Source organism: Oncorhynchus mykiss, chromosome 11 (genome assembly GCF_013265735.2).
Source record: "Oncorhynchus mykiss isolate Arlee chromosome 11, USDA_OmykA_1.1, whole genome shotgun sequence".
NCBI classification, from domain to species: Eukaryota; Metazoa; Chordata; class Actinopteri; order Salmoniformes; family Salmonidae; genus Oncorhynchus; species Oncorhynchus mykiss.
The window spans coordinates 4,900,463-4,920,462 of record NC_048575.1 but is presented as its reverse complement, the minus strand read 5'-3'; the positions used below and the strand labels follow the sequence as shown (position 1 = coordinate 4,920,462).

Below are 20,000 nucleotides of genomic sequence, written 5' to 3'. Positions count from 1 at the left end.
CTCTCTCTGTTCCTCCCCCCCTCTCTCTCTGCCTCCCCCCCACCTCCCCTCTCTCTCTCCTGTCCTGCTGAAACATTTTCATTATAGAGGAGGAAGGTATTAGAGGCCTCTTTGTTCCTCTGGCGTCTGTCATGAAGCAATCAGCAGAGAGCGACTGAGTCTTCCTGTAGGCCAGAGGAGAAGAAAGAGACTTCCCCAAACAGGGGGGTGGGTGGTGGGGGCAGACAGACAGAGGACAAGAAGGTGAGAGAGAGATTGCTAGAGAGAGAGAGAGAAAAGAGAGTGAGGGTGAGAGAGAGATAGATTGCTAGAGAGAGAGAAAGATTTGTGACCTGTTGCCACAAGAAAAGGGCAACCAGTGAAGAACAAACACCATTGTAAATACAACCCATATTTATGCTTATTTATTTTCCCTTGTGTACTTTAACCATTTGTACATCGTTACAACACATATACTATGACATTTGTAATGTCTTTATTCTCTTGAGACTTCTGTGTGTGTAATGTTTACTGTTAATTTTGATTGTTTATTTCCCTTTTGTATATTATCTACCTCACTTGCTTTGGCAATGTTAACACATGTTTCCCATGCCAATAAAGCCCCTTGAATTGAATTGAGAGTGAGGGTGGATGAGAGAGAGAGAGAGAGAGAGAGAGAGAGAGAGAGAGAGAGGTGCACAATGCTCAGGATGTAAATATCCAAATTATTGACCCTCCCTACCATACCACAGCTGGTAAAAACATCCATACTAGTTTCTCCTATCTGAATAACCCTCTTGTTCTCCTTTTAGAGATGTTCTCGGTAACCATGGCTGCATGTATTATAAAATATCCTTTGAGTCACTGACAACAGGAACATTCTCTCTCATCATATAATCCTTCTCCCTTTGCTCTACCGCTCTCTCTTCCCTGTTTTCTCTCTCTCTTCTCTGTTCTGTCACTTTCTCCTTCTACTCTTTCTCTACCACTCTCTCTGTGTTCCCTGTTCTCTCTCTCAGCCGTCATCACACAGAGAGCTAGTTAGCTAACAGCTGCCATCACAGAGAGAGAGCTAGCTAGTTAACAGCCGTCATCACACAGAGTGCTAGTTAGCTAACATACCTTCACAGAGAGAAAGCTAGCTAGTTAACAGCCGTCATCACACAGAGCGCTAGCTAGCTAACAGCCGTCATCACAGAGACAGAGCTAGCTAATTAACAGACGTCATCACACAGAGAGAGCCATCTAGCCAACAGCCAACATCACACATAGAGAGAGCGCTAGCTAGCTAACAGACGTCATGACAGAGAGACCTGGCTAGCTAACAGCCATCATCACACAGAGAGCATTCCTTCTCGCCTTACAAGCTAATTCCATGTGAAAAAGGCCCATCCATGGTTCGCAGGTTCTCAATGCTGTTTCGCTACCCCTCCCCTGTCATCCCCCCCTATCTGAGGGAGAGAAGGGGGACTGGAGGGGTGTGTGTGGGAGGGTGGTGGTCCTCCTCCGTGACCCCCACGAATCTCTTCTCTAAGTTCCCACCAACAGGTACCCCTGGCTGGGAGTGGAGGGGGTTAGAGTGGGGGTGAGGGGGAGGTGATTACCTAGAGGGTCAGTGACAGGATGTAGGGAACAAAGAGCAGTTCTTCAGATCCAATCCACAACCGGTGCTTGAACAGTCACGGAATTCAAACAGCCACTCCAAACAAAGCACAGGTATTCATCCTTTTATACTGAGTTCAACTCACACCATTCACACAGAGAGAGATACCTACTTTATCATCAACTCACACCATTCACACAGAGAGAGATACCTACTTTATCATCAACTCACACCATTCACACAGAGAGAGATACCTACTTTATCATCAACTCACACCATTCACACAGAGAGAGATACCTACTTTATCATCAACTCACACCATTCACACAGAGAGAGATACCTACTTTATCATCAACTCACACCATTCACACAGAGAGAGATACCTACTTTATCATCAACTCACACCATTCATACAGAGAGAGATACCTACTTTATCATCAACTCACACCATTCACACAGAGAGAGATACCTACTTGATCATCAACTCACACCATTCATACAGAGAGAGATACCTACTCTCTTAACAGAGAGAGAGAGAGAGAGAGCATATCAGATACACATTTAACACATATTTCCATCAGATTACACAGATCCACAAAGAATTCCCATATCTATTGGGTGAAATTCCACAGTGTGCCATCACAGCAGCATAATCTGTGACCTGTTGCCACGAGAAAAGGGCAACTATCGAAGAACAAACACCATTATAAATACAACCCATATTTATGCTTATTTATTTTCCCTTGTGTACTATAACTGGATATGGACATAATATGACATTTGAAATGTCTTTATTCTCTTGGAACTAATGTCACCTGTTAATTTTTATTGTTTATTTCACTTTTGTTTATTATCTACTTCACTTGTTTTGGCAATGTAAACATATGTCTCCTATGTCAGTAAAGCCCCTTAAATTGAAACTGAATTGAGAGAGAGAGAGAGAGAGAGAGAGGAGAGAGGAGGAAGAGAGAGAGAGAGGAGGAAGACAGAGAGAGGGAAGAGAGATAACCAACCGGAGAGACAAAATTCTCATTGACTGAAACGCTGAAAATAAGTGACAGATCACTATGGTTGACTAGACAGAAACCCACAGGTAGACATTTAAGTATTTAAAACTACAAATAAAATCGTACAGGGCAATCCTGCCACTTTTCAAAAGCATCATGCAAGTGTCTACATACAGTGGGGCAAAAAAAGTATTTAGTCAGCCACCAATTGTGCAAGGTCTCCCACTTAAAAAGATGAGAGAGGCCTGTAATTTTCATCATAGGTACACTTGAACTATGACAGACAAAATGAGGAAAAAAATCCAGAAAATCACATAGTAGGATTTTTAACACATAAAACAGAACACATAAAACAGAACACACAGGACAGAACACATAAAACAGAACACATAGGACAGAACACATGAAACAGAACACATAAAACAGAACACATAGGACAGAACACATAAGACAGAACACATAGGACAGAACACATAAAACAGAACACATAGGACAGAACACATAAAACAGAACACATAGGACAGAACACATAGGACAGAACACATAAAACAGAACACATAGGACAGAACACATAGGACAGAACACATAAAACAGAACACATAAAACAGAACACACAGGACAGAACACATAAAACAGAACACATAGGACAGAACACATGAAACAGAACACATAAAACAGAACACATAGGACAGAACACATAAGACAGAACACATAGGACAGAACACATAGGAGAGAACACACAAAACAGAACACATAGGACAGAACACATAGGACAGAACACATAACACAGAACACATAGGACAGAACACATAGGACAGAACACATAAAACAGAACACATAAAACAGAACACACAGGACAGAACACATAAAACAGAACACATAGGACAGAACACATGAAACAGAACACATAAAACAGAACACATAGGACAGAACACATAAGACAGAACACATAGGACAGAACACATAAAACAGAACACATAGGACAGAACACATAGGACAGAACACATAAAACAGAACACATAGGACAGAACACATAGGACAGAACACATAAAACAGAACACATAAAACAGAACACACAGGACAGAACACATAAAACAGAACACATAGGACAGAACACATGAAACAGAACACATAAAACAGAACACATAGGACAGAACACATAAGACAGAACACATAGGACAGAACACATAGGACAGAACACATAAAACAGAACACATAGGACAGAACACATAAAACAGAACACATAGGACAGAACACATAACACAGAACACATAGGACAGAACACATAAAACAGAACACATAGGACAGAACACATAGGACAGAACACATAAAACAGAACACATAGGACAGAACACAGAAAACAGAAGACAAAAGTGAAACCTCACCACAGTAAAACTTGAATGAAATGAATTGACCAGTAACATCCACACTATCATAAATGACATGAGGCCTCTTGTTGGAGCGTTGTCTAATTCATTCACATAGGAGCAGAACACAGTGTACATGAGTCCCTTTTCCACCTTTGACTAATAAAGCTGGCTCAGGAGGGAGTCTGTCTGTCTGTCTGTCTGTCTGTCTGTCTGTCTGTCTGTCTGTCTGTCTGTCTGTCTGTCTGTGTGTGTGTGTGTGTGTGTGTGTGTGTGTGTGTGTGTGTGTGTGTGGAGAATATTTTAACTCTCACACCGCAGTCTGGGAGCTATAAAATAACCCACTTTTACAGTATCAGGGTTTACAGTATCAGGGTTTACCGTATCAAGGTTTACAGTATCAGGGTTTATAGTATCAGGGTTTACAGTATCAAGGTTTACAGTATCAGGGTTTACAGTATCAGGGTTTACAGTATCAAGGTTTACAATATCAAGGTTTACAGTATCAGGGTTTACAGTATCAGGGTTTACAGTATCAGGGTTTACAGTATCAAGGTTTACAGTATCAAGGTTTACAGTATCAGGGTTTACAGTATCAAGGTTTACAGTATCAAGGTTTACAGTATCAGGGTTTACAGTATCAGGGTTTACAGTATCAAGGTTTACAGTATCAAGGTTTACAGTATCAGGGTTTACAGTATCAAGGTTTACAGTATCAAGGTTTACAGTATCAGGGTTTACAGTATCAGGGTTTACAGTATCAAGGTTTACAGTATCAAGGTTTACAGTATCAGGGTTTACAGTATCAGGGTTTACAGTATCAAGCTCTTTCCCTCTCGTTCTCTCTCTCTCACTGTCTCCCTCTCTCTTTCCCTCTCTCTCTCTCTCTCTCTCTCTCTCTCTCTCTCTCTCTCTCTCTCGCTCTCTCTCTCTCTCTCTCTCTGTCACTCTCTCTCTCTCTCTCTCTCTCACTGTCTCCCTCTCTCTTTTTGAATTCAAAGGATTTATTTGGAAATGTGTTAACATTGCCAAAGCATATGGAATAGATAATAAACCAAATTGAAATAAACAACCAGACAATAACAGTAAACATTACACTCACAAAAGTCTCTCTCCCCCCTCCTAACTCAATCTCTCTGTCTCTCTCTGTCCCCCTCTCTCTCGCTCTCTCTGAGTGGTTTGCCCTCATGGCCTCTGTAGTCTAGACGGGAGGGCCGGGTTGTTTTCTCATCCAGGGAGGGGGAGACAGCAGGTTGGTACCCCACTGAGAGGGCAGAGCAGAGGGCTAGATTAGGCCCAGAGAGGCCCCTGGTTCCCACATACCCAACAGTTAGCATTACCATCAGGGACACACCTCTCCAATAGACTCTCTAACACACCACAAAGGAGACAATGCACCAATAGTCTCTCTAATACACCACACAGAGACACAGCACCAATAGCCTCTCTAATACACCACACAGGAGACAATGCACTAACAGTCTCTCTAATGCACCACACAGAGACACAGCACTAATAGTCTCTCTAATACACCACACAGAGACACAGCACCAATAGACTCTCTAATACACCACACAGAGACACAGCACCAATAGTCTCTCTAATACACCACACAGAAGACATTGCACCAATAGTATCTCTAATACACCACACAGAGACACAGCACCAATAGTCTCTCTAATACACCACACAGAGACACAGCACCAATAGTATCTCTAATACACCACACAGAGACACAGCACCAATAGTCTCTCTAATACACCACACAGAGACACAGCACCAATAGTATCTCTAATACACCACACAGAGACATAGCACCAATAGTCTCTCTAATACACCACACAGAGACACAGCACCAATAGTCTCTCTAATACACCACACAGAGACACAGCACCAATAGTATCTCTAATACACCACACAGAGACACAGCACCAATAGTATCTCTAATACACCACACAGAGACACAGCACCAATAGTATCTCTAATACACCACACAGAGACACAGCACCAATAGTCTCTCTAATACACCACACAGAGACACAGCACCAATAGTATCTCTAATACACCACACAGAGACACAGCACCAATAGTCTCTCTAATACACCACACAGAGACACAGCACCAATAGTATCTCTAATACACCACACAGAGACACAGCACCAATAGTCTCTCTAATACACCACACAGAGACACAGCACCAATAGCCTCTCTAATACACCACACAGAAGACATTGCACCAATAGTCTCTCTAATACACCACACAGAGACACAGCACCAATAGCATCTCTAATACACCACACAGAGACACAGCACCAATAGCATCTCTAATACACCACACAGAGACACAGCACCAATAGTCTCTCTAATACACCACACAGAGACACAGCACCAATAGTATCTCTAATACACCACACAGAGACACAGCACCAATAGTATCTCTAATACACCACACAGAGACACAGCACCAATAGTATCTCTAATACACCACACAGAGACACAGCACCAATAGTCTCTCTAATACACCACACAGAGACACAGCACCAATAGTCTCTCTAATACACCACACAGAGACACAGCACCAATAGTATCTCTAATACACCACACAGAGACACAGCACCAATAGTCTCTCTAATACACCACACAGAGACACAGCACCAATAGCCTCTCTAATACACCACACAGAGACACAGCACCAATAGTATCTCTAATACACCACACAGAGACACAGCACCAATAGTCTCTCTAATACACCACACAGAGACACAGCACCAATAGTATCTCTAATACACCACACAGAGACACAGCACCAATAGTCTCTCTAATACACCACACAGAGACACAGCACCAATAGTCTCTCTAATACACCACACAGAAGACATTGCACCAATAGTCTCTCTAATACACCACACAGAGACACAGCACCAATAGTATCTCTAATACACCACACAGAGACACAGCACCAATAGTCTCTCTAATACACCACACAGAGACACAGCACCAATAGTATCTCTAATACACCACACAGAGACACAGCACCAATAGTCTCTCTAATACACCACACAGAGACACAGCACCAATAGTCTCTCTAATACACCACACAGAGACACAGCACCAATAGTATCTCTAATACACCACACAGAGACACAGCACTAATAGTATCTCTAATACACCACACAGAAGACATTGCACCAATAGTCTCTCTAATACACCACACAGAGACACAGCACCAATAGTATCTCTAATACACCACACAGAGACACAGCACCAATAGTATCTCTAATACACCACACAGAGACACAGCACCAATAGTATCTCTAATACACCACACAGAGACACAGCACTAATAGTCTCTCTAATACACCACACAGAGACACAGCACTAATAGTATCTCTAATACACCACACAGAGACACAGCACTAATAGTCTCTCTAATACACCACACAGAGACATTGCACCAATAGTATCTCTAATACACCACACAGAGACACAGCACCAATAGTCTCTCTAATACACCACACAGAGACACAGCACCAATAGTATCTCTAATACACCACACAGAGACACAGCACCAATAGTCTCTCTAATACACCACACAGAGACACAGCACCAATAGTATCTCTAATACACCACACAGAGACACAGCACTAATAGTCTCTCTAATACACCACACAGAGACACAGCACCAATAGTATCTCTAATACACCACACAGAGACACAGCACCAATAGTCTCTCTAATACACCACACAGAGACACAGCACCAATAGTATCTCTAATACACCACACAGAGACACAGCACCAATAGTATCTCTAATACACCACACAGAGACACAGCACCAATAGTCTCTCTAATACACCACACAGAGACACAGCACCAATAGTATCTCTAATACACCACACAGAGACACAGCACCAATAGTCTCTCTAATACACCACACAGAGACACAGCACCAATAGTAACTCTAATACACCACACAGAGACACAGCACTAATAGTCTCTCTAATACACCACACAGAGACACAGCACCAATAGCCTCTCTATTACACCACACAGAGACACAGCACCAATAGCATCTCTAATACACCACACAGAGACACAGCACCAATAGCATCTCTAATACACCACACAGAGACACAGCACTAATAGTCTCTCTAATACACCACACAGAGACACAGCACCAATAGTATCTTTAATACACCACACATAGACATTGCACCAATAGTCTCTCTAATACACCACACATAGACATTGCACCAATAGTCTCTACTTGGTTATCTTCTACTTGGTTAGCTGCTACTTGGTTATCTGCTGCCTGGTTAGCCTCTACTTGGTTAGCTGCTACTTGGTTATCTGCTGCTTGGTTATATGCTACTTGGTTATCTTCTACTTGGTTATCTGCTGCCTGGTTATCTGCTACTTGGTTAGCTGCTACTTGGTTAGCTGCTACTTGGTTATCTGCTACTTGGTTAGCTGCTACTTGGTTATCTGCTACTTGGTTATCTGCTACTTGGTTATCTGCTGCCTGGTTATCTGCTACTTGGTTATCTGCTACTTGGTTATCTGCTGTCTGGCTGCTTGGTTATCTGCTGTCTGGCTGCCTGGTTATCTGCTGTCTAGCTGCCTGGTTATCTGCTGTCTGGCTGCTTGGTTATCTGCTGTCTGGCTGCCTGGTTATCTGCTGTCTGCCTGGTTATCTGCTGTCTAGCTGCCTGGTTATCTGCTGTCTGCCTGGTTATCTGCTGTCTAGCTGCCTGGTTATCTGCTGTCTAGCTGCCTGGTTATCTGCTGTCTGGCTGCTTGGTTATCTGCTGTCTGGCTGCCTGGTTATCTGCTGTCTGGCTGGTTATCTGGGATTTCTAGTGGACCTCTATTTAGCTACAGCTGTTTTTAAATCAGAGTGAAAGAAAGAGGAAACGTCATGCAGGCCTCGCTGTGACAACTCACAGGAACAATCCCAAATGGCAAATTATTCCCTATATAGTGCACTACTTTTGACCAGAGCCCATTTACTATATCGTGCACTACTTTTGACCAGAGCCCATTTACTATATTGTGCACTACTTTTGACCAGAGCCCATTTACTATATTGTGCACTACTTTTGACCAGAGCCCATTTACTATATAGTGCACTACTTTTGACTAGAGCCCATTTACTATATAGTGCACTACTTTTGACCAGAGCCCATTTACTATATCGTGCACTACTTTTTACCAGGGCATTTACAGTATCCAAAGTTTGAGTTTACTTTTTACAGGGACAGTGCACATCAATCAAGGTTTCAGTAAAAGTGCCGGTTTCAGCCAGCCGGCTAATTTTCAACCGCAGTCCCCGGGCAGGGTATAAAGTACTGCACTAAATAGGGAATATTTGGTATTTGGTATTTTATTAGGATCCCCATTAGCTGTTGCAAAAGCAGCAGCTACTCTTCCTGGGGTTCCACACAGAACACAGAACACAGAACACAGAACACATAACACAGAACACAGAACACAGAACACAAAACACAGAACACAGAACACAGAACACAGAACACAGAACACAAAACACAGAACACAAAACACAGAACACAGAACACAGAACACAAAACACAGAACACAGAACACAGAACACAGAACACAGAACACAAAACACAGAACACAGAACACAGAACACAGAACACAAAAAATAATGCAGAATGACATAATACAGAACACAGAACACAGAACACAAAACACAAAACACAGAACACAGAACACAGAACACAGAACACAAAACACAAAACACAGAACACAGAACACAGAACACAGAACACAGAAAACAAAACACAGAACACAGAACACAGAACACAGAACACAAAACACAAAACACAAAACACAGAACACAGAACACAGAACACAAAACACAGAACACAAAACACAGAACACAGAACACAGAACACAAAACACAGAACACAAAACACAGAACACAGAACACAGAACACAAAACACAGAACACAGAACACAAAACACAAAACACAGAACACAAAACACAGAACACAGAACACAAAACACAAAACACAAAACACAGAACACAGAACACAAAACACAGAACACAGAACACAAAACACAGAACACAGAACACAAAACACAGAACACAGAACACAGAACACAAAACACAAAACACAGAACACAGAACACAGAACACAGAACACAGAACACAGAACACAAAACACAGAACACAGAACACAAAAAATAATGCAGAATGATATAATACAGAACACAGAACACAGAACACAAAACACAGAACACAGAACACAGAACACAAAACACAAAACACAGAACACAAAACACAGAACACAGAACACAGAACATAGAACACAGAACACAAAAAATAATGCAGAATGACATAATACAGAAAACAAAACACAAAACACAAAACACAGAACACAAAACACAAAACACAGAACACAGAACACAAAAAATAATGCAGAATGACATAATACAGAAAACAAAACACAAAACACAAAACACAGAACACAAAACACAGAACACAGAACACAAAACACAAAACACAGAACACAAAACACAGAACACAGAACACAGAACATAGAACACAGAACACAAAAAATAATGCAGAATGACATAATACAGAAAACAAAACACAAAACACAAAACACAGAACACAAAACACAAAACACAGAACACAGAACACAAAAAATAATGCAGAATGACATAATACAGAAAACAAAACACAAAACACAAAACACAGAACACAAAACACAGAACACAGAACACAAAACACAGAACACAGAACACAGAACACAGAACACAGAACACAAAACACAAAACACAAAACACAGAACACAAAACACAGAACACAGAACACAAAAAATAATGCAGAATGATATAATACAGAACACAGAAAACAAAACACAGAACACAAAACACAGAACACAGAACACAAAACACAAAACACAGAACACAGAACACAGAACACAGAACACAAAACACAAAACACAGAACACAGAACACAGAACACAGAACACAAAACACAAAACACAAAACACAGAACACAGAACACAGAACACAGAACACAAAACACAAAACACAGAACACAGAACACAGAACACAGAACACAGAACACAAAACACAGAACACAAAACACAGAACACAGAACACAAAACACAAAACACAGAACACAAAACACAGAACACAGAACACAGAACACAGAACACAGAACACAGAACACAAAAAAATAATGCAGAATGACATAATACAGAACATCAATAGACAAGAACAGCTCAAGGACAGAACTTACATAAAAAAAGACATATCAACATATACACACAAACTATCTAGGTCAAAAAGGGTGTCATTTGGGTGGTACACAGGGCATTAACACTCCCACTGCAGGGGCCTACGTTGATGATAACCATGGGGAAACAGGCGTATCAACAGGTAGATGTTGGAGATGGGAGATGAAAATTAGCATGTTATTTTCTATTCTAGATTTAAAAACTGGAAAAACTCAGGGACTTTAAAGTGGCATAACCAAAAGTCATAACGTCCTTAGTTGAGGTAGATCAGAGGAAAATATGCATCGCACATATAAAACCATTTTATAAAGCAGCGAACGGTTAAACTGTTGACAAAATCAAAACACAGGACAGATGTTGGAAGAAATAACATATTGAAGCTTTTGTTACAAACTGCCATTTTTGCAAATGATTGGGGCACATCTATTGAAAAGAAAGTGGAGTTTTTCTGGATTGTAGTGATTGGGCGAAAGCATAAGGAAATATTTAACCAGCCAATTGCAGTCAATTACTTTGATCACGACGACTGTGTTTGTAATCTCTCAGTCACTCTACTCCTTTGGCTGTCTGACAGAGGGAAAACAAACATTTTAACATTCTCTCTCTCACTCTCTCTCTCTCACTCTCTCTGTCTCTCTCTCTCTCTCTCTCTCTCTCTGTCTCTCTCTCTCTCTCTCTCTCTCTCTCTCTGTCTCTCTCTCTCTCTCTCTCTCTCTCTCTCTCTCTCTCTCTCTCTCTCTCTCTCTCTCTCTCTCTCTCTCTCTCTCTCTCTCAACCCCTTCATCTTCCTCTCTTTCTCCCCTCTCTCCCTTTTTCCTCTCTTTCTTCCCCAGAACATGCTGGTGACTAATACGGTTTGGCAGACCGGCCACAACTCTCTTCAGGCTTAAATATCAAACCAAACATTTCCTCTGCTGAGAGGGGTGGTCAGCCGGGAGTAGAACACTGAGGCTCGGTCCCAAACGGTACCCTATTCCCTACATAGTGCACTACTGTTGACCAGAGCCAACGGAAAGACCTGGGTCACGGGTGTCAAATTCACCGGCCCAGAGAAAGATAGAGGGAGAGAGACAGGCAGGGAGAGAAGAGGAGAGGGAGAGGAGATGTAGAGAGAGGACAGTAGAGAGAGGAAGAGGAGAGGAGAGAGAGGGGAGGATAGAGAGGAGAGGAGAGAGAGGGGAGTAGAGGAGAGATGCAGATAGAGGACAGTAGAGAGAGGAGAGGAGAGGAGATGTAGAGAGAGGACAGTAGAGAGGGGAGAGGAGAGGAGATGTAGAGAGTGGACAGTAGAGAGGGGAGAGGAGAGGAGATGTAGAGAGAGGACAGTAGAGAGGGGAGAGGAGAGGAGATGTAGAGAGAGGACAGTAGAGAGGGGAGAGGAGAGGAGATGTAGAGAGAGGACAGTAGAGAGGGGAGAGGAGAGGAGATGTAGAGAGAGGACAGTAGAGAGGGGAGAGGAGAGGAGATGTAGAGAGAGGACAGTAGAGAGGGGAGAGGAGAGGAGATGTAGAGAGAGGACAGTAGAGAGGGGAGAGGAGAGGAGATGTAGAGAGAGGACAGTAGAGAGGGGAGAGGAGAGGAGAGAGGGGGAGTAGAGGAGAGATGTAGAGAGAGGAGAGGAGAGAGAGGGGAGCAGAGGAGAGATGTAGAGAGAGGACAGTAGAGAGAGGAAGAGGAGATGAGAGAGAGGGGAGTAGAGGAGAGATATATAGAGATGAGAGGAGATGTAGAGAGAGGAAGAGCAGAGAAGAGAGAGGGGTGCAGAGGAGAGATGTAGAGAGAGGAGAGATGTAGAAAGAGGAGAGGAGAGAGAGAGGGGAGTAGAGGAGAGATGTAGAGAGAGGAGAGGAGAGAGAGGGGAGCAGAGGAGAGGAGATTTAGAGAGGGGGAGAGGAGAGGAGGGGAGCAGAGGAGAGGAGATGTAGAGAGAGGGAGAGGAGAGGAGGGGAGCAGAGGAGAGGAGATGTAGAGAGAGAAACACTAGAGAAAAATTTCCTCAGTTGCTATGGGAGAGAAGAGGGGTCGGTCAGGAGCGAGTGCTCCCGACCGGCCCAGGAATGATGACAGACCGAGAGACTCACAGCACATGTAAAATTCATAGTGTCCCTTGGGCCTGGTAACTGAGAACTGGGCTCAATTGGCTCCCCGCTATTAAATGGTTGTTGATGCTTAAGCTAAAACTTTAATGGACCTGGTCTGTAGTCTGTAATGTAATGTAATGTAATGTCTACACTACTGATGGACCTGGTCTGTAGTCTGTAATGTAATGTATTGTCTACACTACTGATGGACCTGGTCTGTAGTCTGTAATGTAATGTCTACACTACTGATGGACCTGGTCTGTAGTCTGTAATGTAATGTAATGTAATGTCTACACTACTGATGGACCTGGTCTGTAGTCTGTAGTCTGTAATGTAATGTAATGTCTACACTACTGATGGACCTGGTCTGTAGTCTGTAGTCTGTAATGTAATGTCATGTCTACACTACTGATGGACCTGGTCTGTAGTCTGTAATGTAATGTAATGTCTACACTACTGATGGACCTGGTCTGTAGTCTGTAATGTAATGTAATGTATTGTCTACACTACTGATGGACCTGGTCTGTAGTCTGTAATGTAATGTAATGTATTGTCTACACTACTGATGGACCTGGTCTGTAGTCTGTAATGTAATGTCATGTCTACACTACTGATGGACCTGGTCTGTAGTCTGTAATGTAATGTAATGTCTACACTACTGATGGACCTGGTCTGTAGTCTGTAATGTAATGTAATGTCTACACTACTGATGGACCTGGTCTGTAGTCTGTAATGTAATGTCTACACTACTGATGGACCTGGTCTGTAGTCTGTAATGTAATGTAATGTAATGTCTACACTACTGATGGACCTGGTCTGTAGTCTGTAATGTAATGTAATGTATTGTCTACACTACTGATGGACCTGGTCTGTAGTCTGTAATGTAATGTATTGTCTACACTACTGATGGACCTGGTCTGTAGTCTGTAATGTAATGTAATGTAATGTCTACACTACTGATGGACCTGGTCTGTAGTCTGTAATGTAATGTAATGTATTGTCTACACTACTGATGGACCTGGTCTGTAGTCTGTAATGTAATGTAATGTATTGTCTACACTACTGATGGACCTGGTCTGTAGTCTGTAATGTAATGTCTACACTACTGATGGACCTGGTCTGTAGTCTGTAATGTAATGTCTACACTACTGATGGACCTGGTCTGTAGTCTGTAATGTAATGTAATGTAATGTCTACACTACTGATGGACCTGGTCTGTAGTCTGTAATGTAATGTCATGTCTACACTACTGATGGACCTGGTCTGTAGTCTGTAATGTAATGTAATGTATTGTCTACACTACTGATGGACCTGGTCTGTAGTCTGTAATGTAATGTAATGTCTACACTACTGATGGACCTGGTCTGTAGTCTGTAATGTAATGTAATGTCTACACTACTGATGGACCTGGTCTGTAGTCTGTAATGTAATGTCATGTCTACACTACTGATGGACCTGGTCTGTAGTCTGTAATGTAATGTAATGTCTACACTACTGATGGACCTGGTCTGTAGTCTGTAATGTAATGTCATGTCTACACTACTGATGGACCTGGTCTGTAGTCTGTAATGTAATGTAATGTATTGTCTACACTACTGATGGACCTGGTCTGTAGTCTGTAATGTAATGTAATGTAATGTCTACACTACTGATGGACCTGGTCTGTAGTCTGTAATGTAATGTAATGTAATGTCTACACTACTGATGGACCTGGTCTGTAGTCTGTAATGTCATGTCTACACTACTGATGGACCTGGTCTGTAGTCTGTAATGTAATGTAATGTCTACACTACTGATGGACCTGGTCTGTAGTCTGTAATGTAATGTCTACACTACTGATGGACCTGGTCTGTAGTCTGTAATGTAATGTAATGTAATGTCTACACTACTGATGGACCTGGTCTGTAGTCTGTAATGTAATGTATTGTAATGTATATACTCATGTTGAGAGGGAGGGGGAGGAGGAGGAGGAGGAGGAGGAGGAGGGGGAGGAGGAGGAGGAGGAGGAGGAGGTGGAGGAGGAGGAGGAGGAGGAGGAGGAGGTGGAGGAGGAGGAGGAGGAGAAGGTGGAGGAGGAGGTGGAGGAGAAGGTGGAGGAGGAGGAAAAGAGGGAGGGGTGGAGGAGGAGGATGGGGAGGAGGAGGTGGAGGAGAGGGAGGTGTGTGGGCGTGGATGTGTCTAGCGAGTAGAAAGAGCGACCGGGTCCTCTTATAGGTCAGTTCTCTGGAATATAAATGGGTCTGAGGGGTTTTAAAGGAAGAGAGAACAAGAGAAAGGGGACAAAACGCTCAGAGGTATAGAATACAATAAAAGAGAGACTCTGCCACGTACCTCCAAGTCGTTGAAGAATAAGTGAGAGTCTGCCAAGTTAAAGATCATCTCCTCCATCCTCAGTCCCAGTGACACAGACGTCGGGGGATCCTGGAGAATAACATCAACACATCACGTCAAATAATACAACATATACCAACGATCATCAGATATGTAAACGTACAGCTTCTTCGTAAATAACATAGATTGATGCGTTGACGATGTGCTGCTTTTCAATCAGTGTCTGTGTGTCCTTGTTGTGTGTTATTGTGTAATCATTGGTGTTGTATGTTGACCGGTCCACACACAGACACACACAGACACAGACACACACACACAGACACAGACACAGACACAGACACACACGCGCGCAAACAGTTACTGAGCATTACATGTTGATTTAGACATTATCATTAATAACCGAAGAGTTTATTTCCAAACCAAAATATCAATTTGATCCTGTATATTTGATCCTGTATATTTGATCCTGTATATTTGATCCTGTATATTTGATCCTGTATATTTGATCCTGTATATTTGATCCTGTATATTTGATCCTGTACATTTGATCCTGTATATTTGATCCTGTATATTTGATCCTGTATATTTGATCCTGTATATTTGATCCTGTACATTTGATCCTGTATATTTGATCCTGTATATTTGATCCTGTATATTTGATCCTGTATATTTGATCCTGTATATTTGATCCTGTATATTTGATCCTGTATATTTGATCCTGTATATTTGATCCTGTATATTTGATCCTGTATATTTGATCCTGTAAATTTGATCCTGTATATTTGATCCTGTATATTTGATCCTGTATATTTGATCCTGTATATTTGATCCTGTATATTTGATCCTGTATATTTGATCCTGTATATTTGATCCTGTATATTTGATCCTGTAAATTTGATCCTGTATATTTGATCCTGTATATTTGATCCTGTATATTTGATCCTGTATATTTGATCCTGTAAATTTGATCCTGTATATTTGATCCTGTATATTTGATCCTGTATATTTGATCCTGTATATTTGATCCTGTATATTTGATCCTGTATATTTGATCCTGTATATTTGATCCTGTATATTTGATCCTGTATATTTGATCCTGTATATTTGATCCTGTAAATTTGATCCTGTATATTTGATCCTGTATATTTGATCCTGTATATTTGATCCTGTATATTTGATCCTGTATATTTGATCCTGTATATTTGATCCTGTATATTTGATCCTGTATATTTGATCCTGTAAATTTGATCCTGTATATTTGATCCTGTATATTTGATCCTGTATATTTGATCCTGTATATTTGATCCTGTATATTTGATCCTGTAAATTTGATCCTGTATATTTGATCCTGTATATTTGATCCTGTATATTTGATCCTGTATATTTGATCCTGTATATTTGATCCTGTATATTTGATCCTGTATATTTGATCCTGTAAATTTGATCCTGTATATTTGATCCTGTATATTTGATCCTGTATATTTGATCCTGTATATTTGATCCTGTATATTTGATCCTGTATATTTGATCCTGTAAATTTGGTCCTGTATATTTGATCCTGTATATTTGATCCTGTATATTTGATCCTGTATATTTGATCCTGTATATTTGATCCTGTATATTTGATCCTGTAAATTTGATCCTGTATATTTGATCCTGTATATTTGATCCTGTATATTTGATCCTGTATATTTGATCCTGTATATTTGATCCTGTATATTTGATCCTGTATATTTGATCCTGTATATTTGATCCCGTATATTTGATCCTGTATATTTGATCCTGTATATTTGATCCTGTATATTTGATCCTGTATATTTGATCCTGTATATTTAATCTTGTATATTTGATCCTGTATATTTGATCCTGTATATTTGATCCTGTATATTTGATCCTGTATATTTGATCCTGTATATTTAATCTTGTATATTTAATCTTGTATATTTGATCCTGTATATTTGATCCTGTATATTTGATCCTGTATATTTGATCCTGTTTATTTAATCTTGTATATTTAATCTTGTATATTTGATCCTGTATATTTGATCCTGTATATTTGATCCTGTATATTTGATCCTGTATATTTGATCCTGTACATTTGATCCTGTATATTTGATCCTGTACATTTGATTCTGTATATTTGATCCTGTATATTTGCCTGTGATATGCGGTTGTCTCACCTAGCTATCTAAAGATAATTACTGTAAGTCACTCTGGATAAGAGCATTTGGTAAATGACTAAAATGTCAAAGGTAAATGTTTTACATACAGATCACATATTACTGAATTAAGTTATTATTTTTATTTTTTTATTATTTATTTCACAAACACATCAGTTGTACAGCTATTTATTAAAAAGTCGTGTTTTATTACACTGCACTGTGTGAAACCTATCTGTAATTATTTATCTGAGAATGAGGCAGATTTATGTTATGTTTTATTTAACCTTTATTTAACTGGGCAAGTCAGTTAAAGAACAAATTCTTATTTTACAATAACAGCCTACCCCGGCCAAATCCTCCCCTAACCCGGACGCTGCTGGGCCAGTTGTGCTCTGCCCTATGGGACTCCCGCTCAGTGCCTTAGACCGCTGCGCCACACAGGATACCTAAATAGCATATATAGCATTTTCCTACAAAACATTTTTTTTTTTTCTCTTTGAAAATGAAACCATTAAAGTGATAGATTTTAAACAAAATACATGTCGGTCATTGAACAACGCCCATGCCATGATTAGATTTATTTTTAAAACACACCAATCTTTTTCATAATTTCTTTAAACAATAAAACCTAATTTACCAACATTTCTGAAAATGTATAGCATTTTGGATTGAAAAACTTCCACTGATGATTTGTCTCTGTCTACCTATCGACACTTTTACACCTTTGGAATTCTCCTACATTCCAGAACACAACGACCTCATAAAGAGGAGAAGAAATTCTAGAGATCTAAAAGAAAGTTCTGCTTTTGTTCACGACCTTACAGAGGGACTAGAATAGCCTCCAGAACGGCCAGGCAGAGAGGAGGGAGAGTTTCATTAATGTAGTAACAGCGCAACTCGTCTTAGATGCGGGTGAACGATAGAGACGAAGACAGGGTCGTAACCTTATCGTAAAAACTCCATTCTAAACATACTTGTATTGGTGCGTCATCTAGCTGGCTGCAGTAAAGTAGAAGCGCGCGCACGCACACACACACACACACACACACACACACACACACACACACACACACACACACACACACACACACACACACACACACACACACCCTGAAGTTTCCCAAGCTTCTAAACCATTGGATAAACTTAACATAATGTGAATAGTTATTTGATCTAACAATTACCCCCCAAAATAAATTGTTAGATCATTTAATTGTGTTATTTTTTGTAATCAAGATAATGAGTCACAAAAAAAAAAAAAACGGAATACCTCTATCCTCCAAAAAAATACATTTGTATATTAGCTGAGTGCTTCTCAAGCCAAAATAATATTGATACACCACATGAAAGACATAATTGCAATTTTTTTTCACTTAATTCTAAATTGTGTTATTTTTTTTCTCTCCCCCTCTCTTTCCGCCTCTGTAATGTAATATTGTCTGTAACGGGGATATGGATGGCCCTGTCTGTCTGTAAGATAATACGGAGAGAAGAAGAGAGACCTGGGCTCTAAATAGTTAATGAACCAGTGACAATGGGCTCCCCCCCCCCCCTTTCAAACCAGACAGCAACGAATGCAATGCATCTCCAGACAAATTGAGGGGAGAAAAATGCATTATCACAACAGCAAAAAAGGAAAACAGATGAAAGTGTTTCCCAGAAGCATCAATATATATGATTCTAATATCTAACGGTAGGTGCCTGTCCTACACTATTCATTTAAAAAGGTTTTCAACCTTAATAATAATCAGTCTTTCTCAAAAGCTGCATCTGTTTCTGACGAAACGGTCGTCGAACGGTCGTCGTGTTTATCCGTGTCCTGTCTTTAATCCACTAGTGGACAACCACGTTGTCGCACGGTTTACTGTTCACTGAATACGTCGCCTAAAATACATACATCATTTTCTACATTTTCACCAGTGTCTTGGTAAAAAAAGCCACAGGGAAATATTATATTCCTTTAAGTTTCTCTCTCTCTCTCTCTCTCTCTCTCTCTCTCTCTCTCTCTCTCTCTCTCTTTCTCTCTCTCTCTCTCTCTCTCTCTCTCTCTCTCTCTCTCTCTCTCTCTCTCTCTCTTTCTCTCTCTCTCTCTCTCTCTCTCTCTCTCTCTCTCTCTCTCTCTCTCTCTCTTTCTCTCTCTCTCTCTCTCTCTCTCTCTCTCTCTTTCTCTCTCTCTCTCTCTCTCTCTCTCTCTCTC

General features: G+C 40.8%; 1 protein-coding gene across 19 annotated transcripts in view; it reads right to left on the bottom strand.

Moving 5' to 3' along the window:
• The window catches only part of eya1 (EYA transcriptional coactivator and phosphatase 1), a 136,441-nt gene that overhangs the window by 35,723 nt on the left and 80,718 nt on the right, over window positions 1-20,000 (bottom strand). For all 19 annotated transcript variants that reach the window (XM_036934677.1, XM_036934676.1, XM_036934682.1 and 16 more), the window contains one exon: window positions 15,642-15,731. In XM_036934677.1, coding sequence (XP_036790572.1) covers window positions 15,642-15,731 — 90 coding nt within the window. The remainder of the gene's footprint in view (window positions 1-15,641; window positions 15,732-20,000) is intronic.